This window comes from Delphinus delphis, chromosome 2 (assembly GCF_949987515.2).
Source record: "Delphinus delphis chromosome 2, mDelDel1.2, whole genome shotgun sequence".
NCBI classification, from domain to species: domain Eukaryota; kingdom Metazoa; phylum Chordata; class Mammalia; order Artiodactyla; family Delphinidae; genus Delphinus; species Delphinus delphis.
In genome coordinates, this window is record NC_082684.1 from 119,628,826 (window position 1) to 119,653,306 (window position 24,481).

At 45.0% G+C, this 24,481-nt stretch overlaps 1 protein-coding gene across 1 annotated transcript in view; it reads right to left on the reverse strand.

Moving 5' to 3' along the window:
• The window catches only part of ADAMTS17 (ADAM metallopeptidase with thrombospondin type 1 motif 17), a 346,470-nt gene that overhangs the window by 258,642 nt on the left and 63,347 nt on the right, over positions 1–24,481 (reverse strand). Inside the window, exons 4-6 of the mRNA XM_060003651.1 lie at positions 19,034–19,206; positions 1,629–1,712; positions 764–921 (exon numbers count right to left, since the gene is read on the reverse strand). Of these exons, the coding sequence (XP_059859634.1) occupies positions 764–921; positions 1,629–1,712; positions 19,034–19,206 (415 nt within the window). The remainder of the gene's footprint in view (positions 1–763; positions 922–1,628; positions 1,713–19,033; positions 19,207–24,481) is intronic.

Sequence of the window (24,481 nt, forward strand, 5' to 3'; positions counted from 1 at the left end):
TGTGAGAAAATAAATTTCTGTTGTTTAAGCCACCCATTTTGTGGTAATTTGTTACTGCAGCCCTAGAAAACTAAAATAACATTGCTGCTATCTGCATAGAAAGCTGCCTTTGGTTTCTATTGTCCACTGCCGGGCTCCTTGGCTTCCCTCTCAGTCAGGAAGAGTAAGTCCAGCTCTGTAGCCTATAAAGAAACTCAGCTTCTTGCTTCAAATGGAGCCTCTACGTGAATTCCACAGGCATCTCTGCCCACTGCTGTTGTCCCAAGAGTGCCCATGGATGGGCTGTGCACAGCACCCACACGCTTGCATGGACTTCTCTCCACAGGAAAATCAGGGTATTCACTTCTCCCACTTTGGAAGCAGCCTCAAAAACAGATGAGCTCTTTCCAGTAAGCATTATATTTGGTGCTGGGAAGAGATAGTAGATGAGTTTTCTTGGAAGTTTTAAGAGTCTTGGGTAACTAGGATTTCCGTAGTTTTATATTAATGATAAGAATAGCAATAATAATAGCTAACACTTGTGTCCTTACTTTGGGCCAGGCACTGTGAGAAGTGCTTCCTGTGCTCATTTAATCCTCACACCTTGGAGGTAGGACTATCATTTATCCCCATCTTACTGAAGAGGAATCCAAGGTTCGGACATGTGACCCAAAGGAAATTCATGATTTCCAAGCCTGAATTCCTAGCAAATTGCCATCTGTCCTCTCCAATGGAAAATGCCCTCCCTTTCTCCTTTGCAGCTCCGGGCAGAGTCTAGTTTTACCTGGTCACGAATACAGCAGCATCCACGGGGGGCGTATCGTCCTTGCCTCCTGGAACCTGATTGTTGCCGAGGTACCGTGCGCCTCCATACTCCTCATTCTGCCAGTGACAGAAGCTCTCCAGGGACCGCTCACCATGATGCCCAATGGACAATTTGGCCTAAAAGAAATCAGGGGGGCAGTTACAGAAGCAAATGCCCAGGGAAGCCAGAGTTCATGCTCAGACCACAGTGTGGATGTTAAGGTGGAGACAGTTGCTCGCCGGGGCGTCATTCAATGTCACCTGCCCACAATGCTGGTAGGAAGATGCAGAGACCCAGAGAGAGGCCATCAGGGGCCTTATCTATAAGTTCGAATGAAGACTATGTCATTAAAGAAAAGCTTTCTTCTTTTTGGCAAACTGAACAGCACACCCAACGTTCTCACGTTCACTGCTTAACTCTGCAGGTAACACTTTCATAAGGAAACGCACTCAATCAAAAGACCAGAAAATGATGCTACAGGGCACCCAAATTTGGCCTGAAGCTCAGGTATAGCTCCAGAAGAATAGCCATGATTCCAAAGACCTCACCATCAACTTTGCACCCATGAAACATGCGGGAGTGAAGGAGGGAGGCACACAGGCCCACTGCTCAGGGTTCCCCTGAGATTCTGAGCAGATTAACCGCACACCAAGCCTCCAGTAACAGCACCTGTCCTCCTCGCACCAGGCATCCCTGGTCCCTGGCCCAGGGCACAGTGTTGCCATCTGCAAAGTCAGGGAAGGAGGATAAAATACAACACTTGGACTCCTCCTCAGCGCTCAACAGCAACTAGGAAGCCTGGAGACCAGTTACATTTTCCATTACTGTGCCGATGGGGACTTACAGGACGCTGTCGTAGCAGGACAAGCTTGGTAACTTGAATGTTAACTTTAATTCCAAGGCTCTGGTGCTGAAACATATTGAATACCTGTCAAGAGAGAAAAAAAGAAATAGATAGAGATATAAATACAAAAATAAAAACAACAACAACAGCGGTATCCTGGATGGGATCCTGGAACAAAGAAAAGATAGTAGGTGAAAACTAAGGACATCTGCACAAACTATGGACTTGAGTTAATAACAATGTAACAATATTGGTCCATTAGTTATAACAAACATACCACACTAATGTAAAATGTCAATAATAGGGGAAATTGTGTATGGGAACTCTCTGTACTACCTGTTCAATTTTCCTATAAATCTAAAACACAAAATATAAATGAATAAAATATAAATGTATTTATTTATAAAATGAAATATAAATTCTATTCATTAAAAACTATATTAATTAAAAAAAAATTTTTAAACTGTGTTCTTGCAGTACAAAAAAAATCTAAAGAAGAGTAATTATATGAAATTCCAATTTCAATGTTCATAATAAAGTCTTATTGGAACAAAAAAATACATTTATGTGAGATATATAGCCCAGATTTTATTTAAAAGGCCTTCTGAGTCCAAAAAACTCCCATAAATATAAATTCCTCAAGAGAAACAAGTAAAACAGAAAACTCTGGAATCACACACACGTGTGCATAAAAACATATACATGCAAAGATAAACTGGAAATCAGTTGGTTGAAAAAAATGTATAGGACAGGTGATTTTGAAAAACAGAAATGGATGTCTGCTGATTCCGGTGTTTCCTGCGGGAAGGTGAAGGGGATCTTTATGAAAGGATGGGGGAGGTCCATGCCTGTGGCCATCTGCCACGTGTCAACTTGTATCTTCTCTAACCCTCATCACAACCCATCAAGGTTGGTGTCTCCACCAACCTCGACTCAGTGACATAAAGCCACCAGCTCAAGACCCGCTGCCAGTCAACTATGACTACAATCCATATCCAGATTGTCCAGCCAAAAAGGCCATATTCCTTTTTTCCCTGAATTCCTCATTCTAACCAAAGTTTGTCAGTGAAATAAAGTTATAGTAACAGAAAAGGATATGCCCCTCTCAGTTTTGCACCTCTTGTTAGTAGAACTTAATTATAAGGATCTCAACATCAAGAAATCAAAGGATTCAAGGAGAAGAGAGATAGGAAAACTCAAGTAAGGCAAAGGAATGAAAGGTGACGTAGACAGAAGAGAACCATAGGATTTGAGGACCCCCAGATCATTACGATCCTCCTGAGTTCCTTCTCAGGAGAGAGCAGGATTCAGGGAGGTACAATGGAGTAGGTGATGAGAGTAGTAGTGTAAGATATAGAGGGAAGAGATAAAAATCTTTTAAATATTCGCTTTTCTTTTCTTTTTTTTTTTTTTTTTTTTTTTTTTTTTTTGCGGTACGTGGGCCTCTCACTGTTGTGGCCTCTCCCGTTGCGGAGCACAGGCTCCGGACGCACAGGCTCAGTGGCCATGGCTCACGGGCCCAGCCGCTCCCCGGCATGTGGGATCTTCCCAGACTGGGGCACAAACCCATGTCCCCTGCATCGGCAGGCAGACTCTCAACCACTGCGCCACCAGGGAAGCCCCCTTTTCTTTTTAAATTGGGAAAATATTTTGTTTCATTATGTCCCTTTCTTCAGTGTTATTGATATATAATTGATATACAACATTGTATTAGGCTCAGGTATAAAACATGATTATATATATTATACTATATATCATAGTATATATAATATATACATATCTCAAAATGATTACCACAATAAGTTGTTAACATCCATCACCTCACATAATTACAATTGTTTTTCTTGTGAAATAACTTTTAAGACCTACTCTCTTAGCAACTTTCAAATATACCATACAGTACTGTTAACTATAGTCACCACGCTGTATCTTACATCTCCAGACCTTATTTATCTTACAAATAAAAGCTTGCACCTTTTGACCACCTCTACCCATACCCCTACCCCCCACCTCTGGGAACCACCAATATGTTTTCTGTATCTATGAGTTCAGGTTTTTTAGATTCCACATATAAGTGAAATCATACAGTGTTTGTTTTTCTCTGTCTAACTTATTTCACTTGGTTTTGAATATGCTTTTTTTTCCTGACAGACATAATCCAGAGGGAGAATTTTCTAGCAGGGGCATTAAAATTTTCTCTCCAGTACATCAGCAGCAACATAAAGCAATGACCACAGCCAACAGCGTGGCCACAGTTAATTCAGGCCATGTGAAGCTGGACACGGCGTCGGGCACACAAGCGGCAGAAGCCAGGCACGCACAGTGCTTGAGCATCTGTGTGACAAAGGAATTAGCTGTGTCAGTGCTTGGATTTTTCTCTTTGAAAACTATTATTAAAGCAAAACAGAATCTTTGTGTAATTTAATATTCTTTCCCACAAGGAAAAATACAACATATTCAGTTATTCTGTTCTCACTACCCCCTCCCAAAACTTTTTCTTTCCTCAAGGACAAAATTGCAGTCATTTTTTTTATACTAGACCATCTGTAGGCCAATTCTGAAGTCATACCTTAACTACCTATCCTTAAACCTGGGTGAAGAAGGGAAAAGCACATAACTTTTTCCTTTTTTCTGAGAACCACCCAACGGCTGTAAATCAAATTTTTCCAGAAATATTCAGCCTTAGGATTGGGCCCAAATTGGAAAACCTCAATTCAAAACATGAAAACTAGAAAGAATGAAAACTTGAAATTATGAGGGAGAAAATTCAAGTCACACAGGGTTTCAAGGTGCAATCTAAACAATGCCTGTAACAGCAATGGCAGCCAAAGACATTAAAGAATATTGTGGGTTTAAAGCAATAACACAGGAAAGCAATTCTCAGTGATGTTCTGACACGCCCCCTGAAAGCAGCATAAAGAACAGAGCCTGAATGGAATGATGTAAGTTTCAGGAAGGACAAAGCTATAGAAACAAACTCCCTCATCAGAATCCCCCGCTCTCCGGCTGAGGACAGTTCTGCACATCCCATGTACCGTGACCCCAAAAGGCTCAGGTACTTTTCTTGGAGCAAATACACAAAAAATATGTGAGCTGGAGGGGGAGAAAAGCTTCATGCTCTAGAGGCTGGGACGGAGGGTGAGATGGGGAACTGTTGTTTAATGAGTGTAGAGTTTCCGTCTTGCCAGATGACAAAGTTCTAAGGTTTGACTGCACAACAATGTGAATATAATTAATGATACTGAACTGTATACTTAAAAATGACTATATGGTAAATCCTGTTATGTGTATTTTACCAAATTAAAACTTTTTCATTAATTAATTTAAGACAAGAAGCTTCATGCTCTGAACAACGTTCTCTAGTAAGCCTGCCGGAAGGTACCCCCCCTTGATGTGTAACTGGGATGCCCACGTTCAGAAGAGCAGGCAGAAGCGACCACAGCTAAAGCACCTTGTCACCTCAATAGACAAAGCTCCCACAAAGCCCAGCAGAGCGCAGGGCCAGGCAGACACACAGGATCTCCCTCAAAGCCCAGTGCCGAGCCGGGCGAGCCAGACGAGAATCCGACGACAGCCACAGAACACAAAGCAGCAGGCCTCAAAGACATGTAAGGAAGTCTCCCTGTTCTCCTCTGCCATGGAAATTCACACTCAGGAGAGTCTTGGAGGCAGCGGCCCCATGATGTTTAGGGAGACACCTGGATGGGCAGGGAACAGCACAACCAATTGTCTGGAAAGTCTGTCTCCTGCATCCAGCTCTGGCTGCATCCTGGCAAGTGTTCAGAGCCCCAGCTTCATTTGTCACATTTCCTTGGCAGCCTGGGGGCCAAGTGGGTGGACCCACTGCCAGCAGCACACTGCAGGGCTCCCCTGGCTGGGCAACAGGGGACACGGTCAGGGAGGGGTAGACAGGGACAGGTGATGGGGGCACGTGGGGAGGAGCTGTTCGCAATGCCAGGTGGGGTTTTCACATGAGCACCACCTACCTGGTGACTTAGGGCCTCCCCAGGGACAGATGGGAAGTGGAGGTGACTCCCTCACATCGCAGGCCGCACCCATCCAGACCCGCACCCTGGAGGGGGCTATATTCTCTAGCAGTCCCTCTGAGAGGGGTCCCTGAAGCAGCAGCACCAACATGGCCTGAGCACATTTTGGAAACGCATTCTGGAGCCCACCCCAGACCCCATGAATCAGAACTCGGTGGAGGGGGGTGGGCCCAGCCATCTGCATTCCACAAGGCCCCCAGCAGCTTCCCATCATGGCCACGGGGGTGTGGGAACCAGTGAGCACTCTAGCACTGCTGCTAGTTTCTCTGCTCACCAGAGAGGCTTGTTGTCTGTTTCACATGGTAATTGAGTCAAATTGATGTCATTTTTCCTCCAAACAGAACTTGCCTGGAGCGGCTCAGGTTTTCATTCCATTCTGTGGTTGTTAAGGAAGCTAAAAACAACCAAAGCTCTTTCAAGTGGCCCCATTTTCCAATTTGGCTGCCCAAACCCACGGCTTCTAGTGTCAGCACCACCTGTTTCCATCTGCAATTTGTTCTTTAAAATATTCCTGCTTCTGTGTCACCACCACCCCCAACCAAAGGAAAATAAAGTCACATACATAAAAAGGCACTACAGCATATTTGGAAAATCAACCAAAGCCCACTCAGGGCACCCACTGCGGCTTGCTGACAGCTCAGAGACACAGGTCTGGCTGAAGTTTCTCCCTCCACACATTCCTGCACAGGTGAGCGGATTGCTGGGACACATAGCCCAGTGGGACTCTATACCCCTCTGAGCCAGGTGGAGGGATCTTTTAAAACACAAATCAGTGTATACCACTCTTCTACTTGACCCCTGCACAGCTTCCCCGTCGCACATGCAGTGAAGCTGGCTCTCCATGCCCTGACCCCTGAGGGGGAGGCCGGAGCACCTCTCACTGTGCCCTACCCTCCCCATCACCCACCAGGAATCACCTCTCCCTGTGCCTCCCAAATGCCAGACTGACTCCCACTGGCTGGCTCCTTATGTCAGTGTAATGCCTTCCCTTCTAAGTGGAGGGTCACTCATCACAGAGGTGTCCCTGACTGCCCCAGTCACTTGCTATCACCTGGATCTTTGCATAGCAGTTTATAAAATTTGCACAAAAATCCCTGATTTGTGTGTTGAGTACTGCCTGTTGGTGCCACCACATGAGCTCCATGAGGATGGGACCTGTTGTGGTCCCTACTCGATCCCCAGTCCCTAGGAAGTCCCCAGCGCACATTAGGTACCCAATAAATATAACTGAATGGAATTAGTGAGTGCATCTCATTTTTTTTATTGTGGTAAAAAACATATAACATAAAATTTACCATCTTAACCATTTTTAAGTATACAGTTCAGTAGTGTTAAATACATTCTCATTATTGTGCTACCATCACCACCATCCACCTTCAGAGCTTTTTTATGTTCCCAAACTGGACCTCTGCACCCATTAAACAACAACTTCTCATTCCCCTCTCCCCTCAGCCCCCAGCAACCACCACTACTTTCTGTCTCTATGAATTTGACTACTCTAGGCACCTCTTATGAGTGGACTCATACAGAACCTGTCTTTTTGTGATTGGCTTATTTCCTTAACATAATGTCCTCAAGGTTCATCTATGTCATAGCATGCATCAGTTTCTTTCCTTTTTAAAGTTGAATAATATTCTATTGTGTATATATGTACACATATATATTTTTGTTTATCCTTCAATGGACATTTGGGTTACTTCCTCCTTTTGTGAATTATTTGTGAATAATGCTGCCATGAACAAATATCTCTTGGAGACTCTGCTTTCAATTCATTTTGTGTATATACCCCAAAGTGGAACCATAGAATCATATGTCATGTGAGTGAACCTCTTTTATGCTTTGGTCTGTGTAGTGTCTGGACACTTTGCTGGGATTTTTAAAATTTCCTTTTCTCTTTTGGCTAAAGATGTTGTTTTCATTGGGGAAAGTTCCCCACTGGGTGAGCTCTGGAGAAAGGAAGGAACCCTCTTTCCACTGTAGAAACCAAAGCAAGTGGAAACTCACTCTGCCTGCCACAGAAGCCCTGGAGGGGCACTGGCAGTGGAGAGATGGTCCCAGGACACAACAGTGGCAGCAAGACTGCAGCCCATACTCCTGGCCAGAACTCAGCCTTGCTCTCTCCTGCTGCCTGGCCCCTCTCCCTTGAGTCTCCTGACCCTTACCCTCCCCCCAGTTCTGAGGCTGGTGACCCAGCCTTCCTTTTGATTCTGGGCTCCTCCGTATACGGCTCCAAAAACATGTTTCCTCTTCTGCTTCAGTTATCCCAGATCTAGTTTCTTCTGCTTATAATCAAAACCCCTGACTGATACAAAAACCAAGCTCACTGCTCTGTGATTTACAAAGCTCCTTTATTCCTTGTTTTAAAACGGGACCACTCTGCATGATGCTGGTAGGGGAACCACTGACCGAAACTGCCGACCCTGGCCAGGCACCACAGTAACCATCTACATGAGTTGTTTTACGACAGAAAGTCCTAGTAAGGAACATGGAACTAATAAGCCACCACCAACCTGAAGAATTCAGGAAAGGTCAAAAGGAGACTCCAGTCCATATGTCCTACCAACCTCCCAGAATCCTCCTCGCTGGAATCCATCTTGGCTGAGCGATGCACACACCACCAAGAAGGATCCTGAGTCAGAATGATTGGCCAGAGACCACCCGAAAACTAATCCCATCATCATAAAACCCGAGACTGCGAGCCATGTGGCAGAGCAGTCCTCCTGGGTTCCCTTACCCTCCTGCTCTCCACCTGGGTGCCCCTTCCCAATAAAGTCTCTTGCTTTGTTAGCACACATGTCTCCCTGGTCAATTCATTTCCAAGTGTTAGACAAGAGCCCACTCTTGGGCCCTAGAAGGGATCCCCCTTCCTGCAACAATGCCAGGGTTGTTTTAGTACTGGCTTCCATGCTTTACAAGTCCTCAAAAATGACCAAAGTGACTCTGCTCTCACAGCAGCCACTTCTTCTGTTGCTCTAAAGACTGATTTAACAGGGCTCAGAGGTGAAGTCGTTTGTAGCAGCCAAGCACGCTCTCAGAACAGTTCTTTCCCACCACACTTGTTTTATCAGCTCCATCTTGATACCTCCTCCTTGAAGGACAAGATGTGAGAGGAGTTGAAGGGGACCACCCATAGCACAGTGGGCTGTGTGGGAGGTGTAAATATGTAATTGCATTTATGTAGAAACACTTTCTACCAGAGTTTAGGACACCACATCTGTGTGACATGCTTAGAATACAAAAGGCTTTTCAGAAGTAAATTAATTGAGGAATTAAAAAAGGAAAGCCAGTGTTTACACAACTTCAGCACTAAATCCTTTGCAAAGGATGTTAGAAAATGGCATTAGTCACTCATTTATGAGTTCACAGATGCCACAAAAATTTCTTGATCACCTGCACATGTACAAGGCACTGGGGAAATAACGACAAGGGTGTACACACAGTCCTACCTTGATGAGCTTACAGATGGTGCAAAGACAGTAAGCAGGGTGGGTTTTTAAAAATTCTGTTAAATATGCATAATATGAAATTTACATTTTTAAGTGTATGGTTTAGCGGCATTAAGTACACTCAGATTGTTGTGGAACAATCACTACTATCCATCTACAGAACTTTTTCATTTTCCTCAATTGAAATTCTGCAGCTATTAAACACTAATTCTCCATTCCCCATCCTGCTCTAGCCCCTGGCAACCACCATTCTACTTTCTGTCTCTATGAATTTGACTACTCCAGGCACTTCATTTGAGTGTAATCATACAGTATTTGTACAGTATTTATACTTTTGTGACTGGCTTATTTCATTTAACATAATGTTCTCAAGGTTCATCCTTGTAGCATGTGTCAGAATTTCCTTCCTTTTTTAAGGCTGAATGATAGTTAATTGAGTGTATATATCACATTTCTGTCTACCCATTCATCCTTCAGTGAACACTGAGTTGCTTCCTCCTTTTGACTATTGTGAATAATGCTGCTATGAACATGGGTGTACAAGTTTCTGTTCATGACCCTGCTTTCACTTCTTTGGGGTATATACCCAGAAGTGGATCATATTAAAATTCTATTTTTTTAAGAACCATCATACTGTTTTCCAAAGGAGCTGCACCATTTTATGGTCCCAAGAACAGTACACAAGGGTGCCCATTTCTCCATATCCTTGTCAACACCTGTTATTTTACAATTTTTTTTAGTAACAGCATTTTAATGAAAGTAACATAATATCTCATTGTCATTTTGATTTGCATTTCCCTAATGATTAGTGACACTGAATATCTTTTCATATGATTACTGGCCATTTGTGTATCTTCTTTGGAGAAATGTCTATTCAAGTCCTTTGCCCATTTTAAAATCACGTTGTTTAGTTTTGTTGTTGTTGTCGAATTTTGGTGTTCTCTATATATTCTGGATACTATCAGATATGTAATTTGCAAGTATTTTCTCCCATTTTTTGAGTTGCCTTTTTACTCTGTTTATAGTGTCCTTTGATGCATAAGTTTTAAAATTTGGTGAAGACCAATTTGTCTACTTTTTTCTTTTGTTGCCTGTGCCTTTGGTATAATATCCAAGAAATTATTGCCAAATCCAATGTCAGGAAGTTTTCCCCTATGTTTCCTTCTAGGATTTTTATAGTTTTAGCTCTTACATTCAGGTCTGTAACCCATTTTGAATTAATTTTTGTATATGATGTTAGGTAAGGGTCCAACTTCATCCGTTTTGCATGTACATATCCAGTCTTCCCATCACCACTTGTTCAAAAGACTGTCACTTCCCCATTGAATGGTCTTTGTAGTCTTGTTGAAAAGCATTTGACCACATATGTCAGAGTATATTTCTGGGCTCTCTATTCGATTCCACTGGTCTATATGTTTGTCTTTATGCCAGTATCACAGTGTTTTGATTACTATACCTTTGTAGTAAATTTTGAAATCAGGAAATGAGTCTTCCAACTTTTTCTTTTCCAAGATTGTTTTGGCTATTCAGGGTCTCTCGAGATTCCATTCAAATTTTAGAATGAATTTCTCAATTTCTGCAAGGAAAAATGTTGTTAGCATTTTGCTAGTGACTGCATGAATCTGTACATTGCTTTGGGCAGTACTGACATCTTTATTATAAGACTACTAATCCATGAACATCAGTGTCTTTCCATTTATTTATGTCTTCTCTTTTTCCATCAATGTTTTGTAGATTTTAGTGTACAAGTTTTTTACCTCTTTAATTCCTAAGTATTTTATTCTTTTTGACACTATTGTAAATGGAATGGTTTTCTTAATTTCCTTTTCAGATTGTTCATTGTTAGTTACAGAAATGCAACTGATTTGTGTACACTGGTTTTGCACCCTGCTAATTTGCTGAATTATTTTATTAGTTCTAATTTTTGTGTGTAGGATTTCATGATTTTCTACATGGCTCATGCTATCTGTAAACACAGATAATTTTACTTCTTTCCTTTCCTTCCTTTTTCTTGATTAATTGCTCTGGCTAGGACTTCCAGTACTATGTTGGATAGAAGTAGTGAAAGTAAGCATCCTTGTCTTGTTCCTGATCTTAGAGGAGAAGTTTTCAATCTGTCACCATTGAGTATTACATTCACTATGGGTTTTTCATATATGCCTTTTATAATGTTGAGGTAGCTTCCTTCTATTCCTAGTTTGTTGAGTGTTTTTTATCATGAAAGACAGATGAATTTTATCCAATGCTTTTTCAACATCACTTGAGACAATTATGTGATTTTTTGCTTCCTTCTGTTAATGTGGTATATTACACTGCTTGATTTTTGTATGTTGAACCATCCTTGCATTCTAGAAGTAAATCCCAGTTTGTCATGGTGCACAATATGATTCTGGTTTGCTAGTATTTTGTTGAGAATTTTTGTAATAATGTTCAAAAGGGAAATTGTTTTCTTATTCATAAGGAACTACAGTTTTCTTTTCTTGTAGTGTCTTTATCCGGCTTTGGTATGAGGGCAATGCTAGCTTCATAGAAAAGAGTTAGAAAGCATTTTCTCCTCTTTAGTTTTTTGGAAGAGTTTGAGGAGGACTGATTAATTAGTTCTCCTTTAAATGTACGGTATAATTCACCAGTTAAGCTGTCAGGTTCAGGGCTTTCCTTTGTCAGGAGGTTTCTGATTACTGATTCAATCTCCTTACTAGTTATAGGTCTATTCAGATTTTCTAGATCTTTGTGATTAAGTCTTGGTAAGCTCTGTGTTTCTATAGGTATTTGTCCAGTTCATCTAGGTTATCCGATCTGTGGGCATACAATGGTTCATAGTATTTTTTTTTGAATTTTTGAATTTTATTTATTTTTTTATACAGCAGGTCCTTATTAGTCATCAATTTTATACACATCAGTGTATACATGTCAATCCCAATTGCCAAATTCATACAGTATTCTTTTATAATCCTTTTTGCTTCTATAGAATTGGTAGTCATATCCCCACTTTCATTTCTGATTTTAGTAATTCAAGTTTTTTTTATAATCAGTCTAGCTAAAGGTTTATCAATTTTGTTAATTTTTTTGAAAACTCAATTCTTGGTTTTGTTGATTTCTCTATTGTTTTTCTATTCTTTATTTTATTTATTTCTGCTCTAATCTTTATTATTTCCTTCCTTCTGCTAGCTTTGAGTTTAGTTTGCTCTTCTAGCTCTTTAAGGTGTGAAGTTAGGTTATTGATTTGAGATCCTTCTTTTAATGTAAGCATTTTACAGCTATACATTTCCTTCTGAGCACTGCTTTCACTGTGTTCCATAAGTTTCGGTATGTTGTGTTTTCATTTTAATTCAGCTTTATGCATTTTTTCATTTCCCCTGTAATTTCTCCCTTGACCCACTGGTTGTCTAAGAGTGTGTTGTTTAATTTCCACATATTTGTGAATTCTCCAGTTTTCCTTCTGTTACTGATTTCTAACTTAATCCACTGTGGTTGGAGAAGATACTTTGTATGATATCTTTTAAATCTGATGAAACTTAATCTGTGAGCTAATATACAGTATATCCTGGAGCATGCCCCATGTGCATTTGAAAAAAAAAGTAATATCCTGCTGCTACTGGGTAGAGTGTTCTGTATATCTTGTTAGATCTAGTTGGCTTATTGTGTTGCTCAAGTCCTCTATATCCTTACTTATCTTCTGTCTAGTTTTCCTATCCACTACTGAGAGTGGGGGGTGGGGGCGGGGGTGAAGTCTCTAATTATTATTATAGAAAACTGCATATTTCTCACTACAATTCTACAAATTTTTGCTTCATATATTTTAATGATTTGTTATTAGGTACATAAATACTTGTAACTGTTATATCTTCTTCCTGTATTGAAACTTTTATTAATATACAGTATCCTTCTTTGTCTCTTGTAACATTTTTTTTTACTAAAGTCTATCTTGTATCATATTAGTATAACCACTCATGATCTCTTATGGTTACTATCTGCATGGAATATCTTTTTCCATTCTTTTACTTTCAATGTATTTGTGTTTTTTGATATAAAGTGAGCCTCTTGTACACATTGGAGCATTTTTTTATATTCATTCTGCCAATCTGTCTTTTGACTGGAGAGTTTAATCCATACATTTAAGATAATTACTGACAAGGAGGGACTTACCTGTGCATTTTGCTATTTGTTTTCTATATGTTTTATAGCTTTTTTTTTTGGGTCCCTCATTTCCTACATTACTGATTATTTTGCATGCTGAATTTTTTATGGTGAAACTTTTTAATTCCCTTCTCATTTCCTTTTATGTATATTTTATAGCTAGTTTCTTTGTGGTTACTATGAGCATTACATTTAACATCCTAACGTTATAGCACTCTGATTTTATACCAGCTTAAATTCAATAGCATACAAAAACTCCGCAGCAAGATGATTTTTAAAAAGGAAATAAATGTGGAATTATAAATCAAGATAAGAACCACCAAGTAAAAACCAGACTGCTACGATAAAGAAAACAGGTGGCCTTCTCAGAGGAGTCAGCAAGGAGGGCCCCTCTAAGGGGACATTTACACAGAGACCTAAAAGACAGAGGAGCTAGCCATGTATGAAGCGGGGTGAAGAACATTCCTGACAAAGAGTTACCACAAGTCAGAGAGGAGCTGGGGCCCCTGAGAAATAGTGGCCCACATGGCAGGAGTCTGTGCTAACGTGGAGAAACGAATGAAGCCCAGGAGAAGCAGGCGGACCCCAGCCACACGGTCTGGGAGTGCAGAAGGGGAAGGATTTCCATATCCACAATGATGAAAGCCACAGAGAGTCTCAGAACTGCCTAGTGACAAGGTCCTAATCCTGTTGGAAGAATATCTTGCTGGCCATTCTACATCAAGGATTCAAGGGGGGAGAAAATGGAAGTGAGGAGCCCAGCAAGAAAACTCCTGCAGTTGTCGAGGTAAAAAATAATGGCAGTCAGTCCAGGGTGGAGATGGAGAGAAAAGGCAGATTTGAGATATGCTCATCACCTTGACAAGGTGGTACAGGGGTCCCTCAGCCCAGGCCTGAGTCCTCACCCTGCTAAGTACTCACTGGGTCTGCACCCTGTACTCCCCACAAGCCTCTCTTTCCTTTCTGTAAAATGAGAATGATGAAATCCACCAGGTATGAGGAGGAAGTGATATGAAATCAGGAAGCTTCCATTTGGACTGGTCAGTGCATCACAAACACACTTCCTTCCTTCCTCTCAAACATGGGCCATTGGGCTACTGATTGACATAGATCTAATACACCACAACTATAAGATGCTATGAAAACTGTGAGCACTTGACACCAAATTCTCCCAGCTGTGGATGTGCTACAACACACATAGGTCCCGCAAGCCCCCTGGCCTGCCTTGGGGACAGGGACTTGTCTGTGTTTAGCTCCTGGGGTCAGAGTGGCACATAAGAGTTGAGCCGGTCCCCTGCCCACAGAGACCCAAGTGGGAGGGCAGGGAGGGGTGGGCGCCTGGACACTGGCACCAGATGATGCTGGAGGGAAACTGGTTGGAATAAAGGTGGCAACCACTCCAGCAGATTTCCTTCCAAATCCAGAGGAGCTAAGGAGACAGAGCTGTTTTCAGTCCTACACAGCCACAGAAAACACTGTCCGACAGGAGAAAGAGGGGTTGGCTGGCCTCACCTTCCTGCTGGCTGCACCCGGGGGCCCTGTCTAATGATAGGGCTCCTTGGCCCAGCCACAATCCTTTCCCATCTGCCTGGCTTAAAGATGATCTTACTAACAGAAATCCCTTTTCTGAAACAGCCACAGGCAGGATAGAATTCTTTGGATTTTCTACACTAGAGTTTAAGAAATTGAAGGACGGTGATGATGGTGGAGGGCGGCCTTGTTTAAAGTAAGATGCACTGTCTGAATGTAACTTGTTTTTAAATATGCTGAAGAGCGACCCACAGCTAGAGCAACAGAAACAGGTTGCCAGTAGCGAGAGTCTGTGAGTGGATCAGACACTCTGCTTTCATTTGCTTTCTGGCCTCATCAGACTGGCCAAGAAACTCCAAGGGCAGATGACTGAAGGGCTAAGTGTCAGTGTACAAATGCCACATGCCCTTCACCAAAGTGCCACTGCTCTTATTAGGCAGGCCTCATTAAGAAACATGTAAATCCAAAATTAATGTGATTGGCCCCAGATTTGCCCTCAGCAGCGGGATCTGGAGCCTCCAACATCATAGTACCAGCAGCTGAAGAGGACTGAAGAGGGTCAAATTAAAGCCAAGCATCACCACCACTCAGCCCCTGTAGTTCAGTCCTTACAGCCCATGGCTCGTGGGGAGAACAATGTTCCCACGTACAACCCCTCTCCCAGCCTGTGATAAAATAGCTGCCCTTGTCCAGATGATAAAATTAGGAAAGCAAACGCCAAACTAGGAGCTTTGCCTTATTATTACTTTAGTTGTTGTAATGAATGTTTATTCTTTGGACTTGTGCCCTGGACAAAAAATATAAATGAGATAAAATTACCTACAGGTGAAAGAGTCTGGTGCCAAGCCAGGCCCCAGCAGCCCACTCCTGGGCTTCCTCTGGGCAACTACAGCATTAATCAGCCACCGGGGAGACCTGGGCTTGTGCAAATGTGGAACTCAGAAATATTTCTCAAATCAGGGACAAGAACCATTAAAAGTTAACAGAAGCAATTCCACTTCTGGGTCCATACCCAAAAGAAGTGAAAGCAGGGACTGAGATAGACTGTACACCATGGTCACAGCAGCATTGTGCACAGAGCCTTAGGAGGAGGCAACCCGAATGTTCATCCATGGATGAAGAGACAAACAAAATGTAGTCTGTCCACACAGTGGAATATTATGCAGCCAAAAGGAAGGAGATTCTGACACCTGCTAAAACATGGACCAACCTGGAGGACATCATGCTGAGTGAAATAAACTAGTCACAAAAGAACAAATACTGTGTACCTCCACTTATATAAAGTCCCTAGAGTTGTCAAATTCATAGAGACAGAAAGTAGAAGGTTGGTTGTCAGGGGCTGGGCGAGGGGAGAATGGGCTGTTAGTGTTTAATGTGTACAGAGTTTCAGTTTTGCAAAACAAAAAGAATTCTGGGGATGAATGGTGATGATGGCTGTACAACAATGTGAATGTACCTAAATGTCATAGAACTGAAGACTTAAAGGTGGGTGACAGAGAAAATTTTATGGTATGTATTTTTTAACCACAAGTTTTAAAAATCTGAAGAAAGAAAGAGAAAGGAAGGAAGGAAAGAAGCGAGAGGAAGGAAGGGAGGGAGGGAGGGAGGGAGGGAGGGAGAAAAGAAGGAGGGAGGGAGGAAGGAAAGAAGTTAATGGAACTCCCAGAGTTGATGACTTTGAAAGGGAGGGTGACCAAGTGCCTCATGTTGTGCCCATGTCTTGAAAACAGATAAGTCCTGGATCAGTCCCACAGGGGGTCTACATCTCCATTTGCTTTTCAGAAGAGCCCATCCTATAGGGAGGTCTGCGGGTCCAAACAGCAACTCACCTTAAAGACTCTAATCTCCACGCACCACCAAAGCAGCCTCAGCTTTAGAGCACGGCCTGTCTGAGGGCGTGTGGACCAGACAGATGGAATTTCCTGCAAATTGATACGTGTCCCGAAAGCAAGCACTGGCAAGTCACCCTGACAGAGGTCAAAGTACCAGAGCCTTGTCTTCACAGGGGCCAGGACTGCCATGAGGCTCGCCACCCCCATTAGCCCAGGGTGGGGTTCATGACCATATATTTCCCTGTGGCCAGTTATAGACAGGCTTGGCCTGATGGTCACAGCCCCACCAGTGATTTCCTGTGTGACCTTGGTGATGTCTCTAGCCTCCCTGCTCTTGGGCTGCCTTTAGCCATCTCTCACCCCCCGCAGCACAGCCCAGGGACTGGCCTTCTCTTCTCACTCTCTTTCCATGAGCCTTACGTGCCTTCGCAGCCAGGCACAAGGCCCTCGGGGTGGCTAAGCCCCTGCCTCGCTACTCTTCCTGCAGGGGGAGTCAGCTCAGAGTGGTTCTGACACTGCCAGCCAGCTCTGTGCTCAGAGCAGGAGTCCTGGTCCAGGCCTGTCTGGGCCTAAACCCCACACTTGTAATCCCTGACCCCTTTCCCTCTCCAAAGTCCTCCTTGACCCTGATTCCACCTAGCGAGGCTCTTTTCTCTTCTCCCTCAGCCAAGATCTTCTGCGATGCTGTTTCTACTTCTTCACTTCCTGGTCTCATTTCAGTTTGCCCCTACCCAGCTGCCACCCCCAACAATCCCGAAAGCTATCCCTTCGGGGACCCGGCTGCAGCATCTGGCATTGTTAACCACTCCCTTCCTGCACCTCTCACCTCTTTCCTTAGGGACAACCTCTGCCCAGTCTGTCTGCCCTTCTGCCAGCTCCCCATCCTCTGCCTGGCCCCCTGGGACTGGCACTCCACTGGGCCATCTGTGGGCAGCTTCTCTTCTCCCCGATGTGCTCCACCTGGACATGGCTGGCCACGCCAACAGCTGCAGCTCCCAGCTGTGTGCCGATCAGCCCCAGTCTCTACTTCCAGCCAGGCCCTCCATCCTGAGCTCCCGTGGGGAACTCGAAGCCAGGCTGTCCAGACTAGAACTCCTCGCTGTGTCCCCAAATGCTCTCTTCCTTCTTTTCCCATCCAGTGGCCCACCATCCACCCAGCCACCCAGGTTATAGCCCAGGGGTCCCCTGGATTTCTCTCGCCTCCTCCTCCTGCCTCTCCAAGCCAGGCACCAAGTCCTGTGGGTCTTTCCTCCCAGCACATCCTCCTCTCTGCATGAATGCCTCCTCCATCCCCACTCCTGCCCCTTAGTTCACACCCTCTCTCCTCACACACTCCATTCCCAGTGCTCCTTCTTGCCCTTCTCACTCCAATCCACGCAAGTGCAGCTGCTGGGGTTGCTCTTCCAAACCTCGCTCCAGACATGTTTCTCCCCTCCCCGTCGGCGGCTCCGCTCCTAGGGATGCCTTACCCCCCGCCAACATCCTGACCCTATGCACGTCCCCACATTAAGGCTGCTCCACTCCCTACTGCAGCCACATCACACCACCTGCCCTCCCCCAGATGCAGCTCCTGCGGCATCCCCTGCATGACCTGCCACCGCTCCCCCATCTGGCAAACACAGTTGAAGGGTCAGCTCTTTCATGAAGCCTCCATGCTGTGGGGTGATCACTCCCCAGCCCTCCACCCAGCCCCCAGTGCTCCCTGCAGATACGTCTACTGAAACACAGACACTCCACCCATCTGTGACACCACTGCCTCCTGAGGGAAGGACCAGGTCTTTTGGCATTTGTCCCCCTAGCAACTAACACAATGCCAGGAAGTCTTCAAAAATGCTTGTTAGGAGAGTGAATAGATGGGTGGAGTTGGGATGCACACAAACATCCTTCTGTGCAAACAACCACCTGCATCTAAAATCTGAGGCATGAGGTCCCTCCCCAACCTACCCACCAAGTGAAGGTCTCCCTCACTCCTCATTCAACAAATCAGATGTAGACATATGTTGCTTCCTTGGTTCCCTCAACTAGATAACCTCTCTTCCTTGCACACGACAAGCTCTGTTTTATATTAAAGTCTGATCTTGATTCCTCCTATGAGACTGTTGGCTCCTTAGATCAGGGACTGACTTAGTGTTGAATCCCCTTGGAGGGACATTTACCCATAGAAAGGGTCTTGGGAGGCCTCTGGTGAGGAGTGCAGACAGACTCAGGCGCTGACCCCACACCAGCCCAGGCTGGCGAGTCAGGCCTCTCCCTGGGGGCACCTCCCAGCCCCCTGTGCTCCATGTTGCCCAGGGGTCACAAGGCTGTGTATGTCCCCATCCCTCCCCGCCAGGAGAAGATGGCCAGCACCCACATGCAGAGTGCTCGTCCAAGAGGAAGCAAAACCCCTGGTCAGGCGCTGGTCCCGGACTCACCATGTTCATAACAGTGAGGATGAACCTCTGGGCGGCCTCGGCCCCATGGTACTGCACCATGTCAGCATCGGCCACCACCAGCGTCTCCACTGTGTGCTCGGTGGTCAGCCGGATGGCATTCCTCCGCTCCCGCCAGTCTCGTGACGGCCAGCCCCTCCTCGGCTTCTTCTTTTCTAGAAAACAATAGAGACATCTGTGCAGCCCTTTAGTGTATTGGCTTCCTGTCCACGCAGTGAACAGGCCTTCCATCAAGCCTCCCCAAGAGAATGGTCAGTCTTCCCCGGCCAGTGGCCAGGCCCAGCATCCATGCCCTCTGCTGCCGAGGCTGAGCCTGCATGCCTGGGGGCCAGATGTCACGAGGGTCACACCCGCCCACTGTGGCAGCGATGGGGCAGATGGGGCCAAAGAGTACAGAATAGAAAACCTGTCCCTGCAGGGAACGGGGAGAACAGCACAGTCTGTGGAGGAAAAGGAAGCCTGGGCCCAGCGGGTAGGGTTAATGATACAGACCCCCAGGCTTTCTGAAAGCACCATGACCCACTGCTGGGCCAATGAGCAGGGCCTGGAAGAGGGCAGTCCAGAGACCACACTGAGAGTCACAAATAAGGAGCGACAAACTTTAGCAGGCACAAAAGCAGTATTTCAAAAAAAAAAAAAAACAGGAAACACACATCCAGGCCAAGATTGGAGTTTGTTCTTTCCTTACCACAGGGAAGGTATTAGTAAACAGTAAGTAATTCTCCACTGACTCCCCTCAGATCAACTGATTTCCTAGAAGATCTTACTTGCTAAACAGCTATGGTCATTATTTTGAGCCCACGTCAGGATGTCTGGACGCTCAAAGCTGCCATGTGAGGACTGACACACAGATTTGTGGGTGCAAACGCCTCTGACTAACATCAAAGGTTAATATGAATAACATGCACTTTCAGAATCCGAATGTGAATAGAAAGGCAGTTCCTTAATTTGATAGCGATTTTTTCCATCTTTATACCAGCTCACACGGAAGCCAGCTCTGCTACAACTTCCATGCAGTAAACCCAACCCTCATACAGTGACCCAAGCATTCCAGAACCAAAGATGCATGCTATAAGAAAAAACTGAACTATGGGTCATAGTGTACAAACAAGAATAGTCCGTGCAGTGAGACAAACTGAAAAACAATCTAAAATCCAACCACAGAGAAAGCCAACAATGGTAAAACAGCAGGCAGCCATGAAAAGTACAACTGTGAAGATTATTTAGTGATGTAGAGAGAAGCAGATATAAATCTACATATATGTCTTTTCAACCTGCAGGGTGGTTCCCTCCTCCCCAAAGCCAGGCCCACCTCCCATGGAGACTTCCAGGCCTCAGGAATCTAATTCGGGAAGGCAGGGTCTATTCTAAGATAAAAGGTAAGGTGTCAGATGGTACTGCCTTTGTACATGGCCAAAATGAAAGAGGCCCCTCTTTGAGGATCTCTCTCTGGACCTACACCCATATTCACCAACGGGTCGTCTCGGAACACGAGGAAGGTGGACCATGGGTGACCTCCAAATCCTGGGCTCAGCATGCCTGCCGGGTGCTCACTGCCTGGATCAGGCCAACCTGTCCATCTTGGAATTTGTGATGAGCCATGTCAGCCACATTTTAAAGCAGCAGAACTAAAGGGCCACCCAAGCAGGAGCTTTGCTATAACGAGCTCATCCACATTCTCCCAGGCGACCACAAGCCAAACTGTGCCTCAGCTCCTCCCAAAGTTGGGATTTATTGCCCATCTCTCAGCATCCCAACTCATGAACTCCTCTGCAGCTCTTCCCCACACTGGCTGCTTGTTTTCACACCATGTCTATATTTTCTGGTTCCTGTATGAAAAGAGCTGCATTTTTAGCAGAGTCTAAAGGATGCACTACTGACATTTCTCTGGAAGATGGCGAGCTTAAACACGTAAGAGGGGAGTACTAAGAAAGGTAGCCCAGCACGCCCCACCAGAGCAGCACATCACCCCCTGGACATTTCACACATCAAAATGATGCACTGGGCATCACCCTTTCAAGTAGAAACAAACAAGACCTGCCCCTCCCTCCCTGATGGACCTTGGAGAGCTAATAAACAGGGTATCATAAAGGGTAAAATGCTGCACGTTAACATATGCCCAGAACACTCAGTCACAGGTAAAACACAACAGTCAGGTGCTCTGTGGTTTTTAAAGGGTTTGCACTACAACTACCTCATCTGTCCCTTTCACTGCCCCCAGCCCCAGGCCCAGCACATGTTGCGAAATAAACACTCACTGAATGAATGTATGCTTGAGTGAGTGAATGACCGAATACATGGATGAATGAGAGAGTGAAATCCCTCTTTCCCACATAACAAAGCTGAAGTCAAGCACTGGGCAGGGGTAAATTTGGCCCTAGAACTCAGGCTTCACCCAGCAGCTCTGACTCTCCCGCTTGCATTGGCTTTGGGTGCGAACATGCTCCTCGCTGTTGCTGAACTTAAAACATGGGGATGGGAAAGGCCACAGAAAACTCAGCGGGAAAGGATGCTGTATACTGACTTGGCTGCTGCAGGGCCTGACCAGGAGAAGCAGCCTTCAGTGACGGCTCCTTCCGCTCAGATGGCCTCCACTCGCACCAGGCCCTTAAGCAACAGCAGCAACTACACAGCCAGCTCCCGGGCCATGTGTGCTCTTACCTGAGCCCCCCTCACCAAGGACTGCTAACTGGGGCTGTCACGCCACAACCACGCTAGGCTGGCTGGTGACCCCCACATACCCCAGGGCTCTGTCCTGTCCCAAGCACAAGAGGAGAGGCCCCAAGCCTCGATTCAGAGCCCCACTGCTAGGTGGGTTTCAGGAGATCAAAATTTTTCAGATTTCAAAAGGCAATGCGGTGCCCGGGCCACATACTGAATACCTACTCCAGTGAAGTCTAGGGCAACAAGCCCTCATCAAAGGCACCACTCTTTCTGCAGTGAAACAATAAAGGCTCAACAGTCTGTCCAAAAGCCTGGGTTGGGTAATAGCAGGTAAGAGACCGAGGACCTGCATTCCCTATCCCTGCAGGTGGGAACAGGGGTGGAAGGGGAGGGAAGCTCACCCTCCTCTTCTCTCCCTGCTCCCAGCAACACCTCCACCAGCAAAGCTCTAGAGCCATCACTTCTGATGGTTCTTCCTTTCCTACAGGGAAAACCGAATCATAATCTATTTTCACTTTTAATTCCATGAACTGCATAAATATACCCTAATAAACAAAGTTTCATCAATACAAATATTCACAGATTATAAGCATATTGAAAAGCAAGAAGAAAAACACCAATTTCATAATAACATGGGTGCTGGATTTAGACCTCACAGGAGAAGTCAAAGTTCAGGCCAGGCAGGCGTGCAGCCACCTGGGGGCCCTCCAACCTCACTCGGTCATTAGCTGTCTCCCTCCACTGTGGGAACAAGGGAGGCGGCCCTCACCCCACTGATGAGGACAGACCACAACCTGCAAGGCCCCAGGCCCTCTCCTGTTGTCACAGACACTGGGGATCATTCCCAAGTCCAGCCCAGCAGTTTCTTTTGCCAGCACATTGCTGGGGTTTGGTGCTGACTTGGTAGATTTTCAATCTCTGGCTTCATATTTTTCTTACATTTATTTTCCTTTTGCCTCAATTATCCATTAAAAAAGAAAACTGTGTGTGTTTATGCAAGTTACCCTGAATCTTGTTTGGAACAAGATGCGGGAGAGAAAAAGACAAGGAAGAAAACAATAGCATTCTAAATGTTGTACTTTTAGCATATTCAAATTATATATTACTTATTCTAAGAGTTTGGAGACTGATGAAAATGCTGAGCAAATACATAATTTCCTGTAGTTATTAGTTCTGCTCTTGGTAAAGTAAAAAATAAGCTTAGTTATGAACTGCCAAGCTCTATATAGTATAGATATTTCTTTAGTTTAACAACAATAGAGTATTTAGGTATTCACTAGGGAAAACCAATGCATAAATCACAAAATATTTGGTATGAGAGTTCAAACGGTAGAAGCCAGCCCTGAAATTACTCTACGTCCCACTGCACAAGGAGGATCCTTGCATGTCTGATTCTATAATGTCATCACCAGAGAAGACCTCAGGTTACTCTTTGTGCCAAAGGAGCACTGCCAGCTGCAGAAGCAAATTAGAGGGAAAGCAGACATGGTGGAGGAAGTGGAGACAGCTTCCCAAGGGCACTGGGCTCTTCAGGCTGAGAAGACAAAGATGAGTCTCCATCACTAGGAACTAGGTAGCAGGTGTCAAACATGCTTACAGAGTCAACAGGGAGATGCAGACTTAACCTGAACTTGTCATTCAAGACAGAAAAATAAACATTTCCCACACACAGCACTCAAGGTCCAGATCAAGAACGTCCCCACCTGGGTACACTAGCACGGTGGACAACCAGAACCTGGGGAAGAGTCCAGAATCACGTATTCTTTTAGCAGCATTAACCATGGGTTTTCTCCAGCTCTCTAGTGGGCAGGACAAAGGCAAACCCATCAGAAGCCTCAAGTGATCCCTCAGTCCCTTCTATAACACTGAAGGACGGAAAATTAAAAACACTCATCAAAGGGAATTCCAAAGAAATTCCACTGCGTGTTCCAAGTCGGCAGCCTCAAGTGATCCCTCAGTCCGCAGGGGAGGGGGCAGTGAGAGCACCCAGAAGGACCAAGGGTCCAGCAGCCAACATAACAGGAGGGCAAGAGTGGGGCAGCAGAACCAAGAAAGGGGGATGACAGGTGGTCTGAGTTAGAAAGAAGAGGTGAGAGCACAGATGGTGACACTGGCTTCCGGAATAAGAGGGGTGCTGCTGGGCAGGCAGGGTCCCCTTGTTCACTCGGTGGCACAGCCCACCCAAGGCACAAGGGTCTACAGCTCCCCCGCCTGAACTGGCTGGGCTGCCATGCAGGACACGTGGATGGGACTTTTCTTTTTTCTGTACCTACCACATCGAAAACTAATTCAAAACTAGAAAACAGAAGTAGCCATGAGAACAGTAAAACCTCTCAGACCAGACTAAGCAGGAGACTGGAGCTCTGGGGTCCATGCAGCTTGCCCAAGTGACCGCCCCCCACCCCCGCCATGGCCCACTGCAGGTGGAGGACCTGGACAGCCAACTCTGAGGTGCTTGGAGTGCCCTCTGAATCCCCTGCTCCCCAGCAATCCTGCAAACTCCAAACTCCCATCCATGTTATAGTCTAACATGGGTCTATGCTCGCCTTCTGGGCTAGACTGTGAGCTTAAGGACCCAAACATCACCCTCTGGACCCACCAAAGCGCCGAGCACTGCCTGGTGCATAGTAGGAACATAACATTCGAGAATTACACTTAATTGAGTGAATTTTTTTAACTCTTTGAAATTCCTAATTAATAACAAGATTAAGTTTCAAGGAACTTAACCTAAATGTCCTAAAATTGAATTCTCACACAGTACTCCCT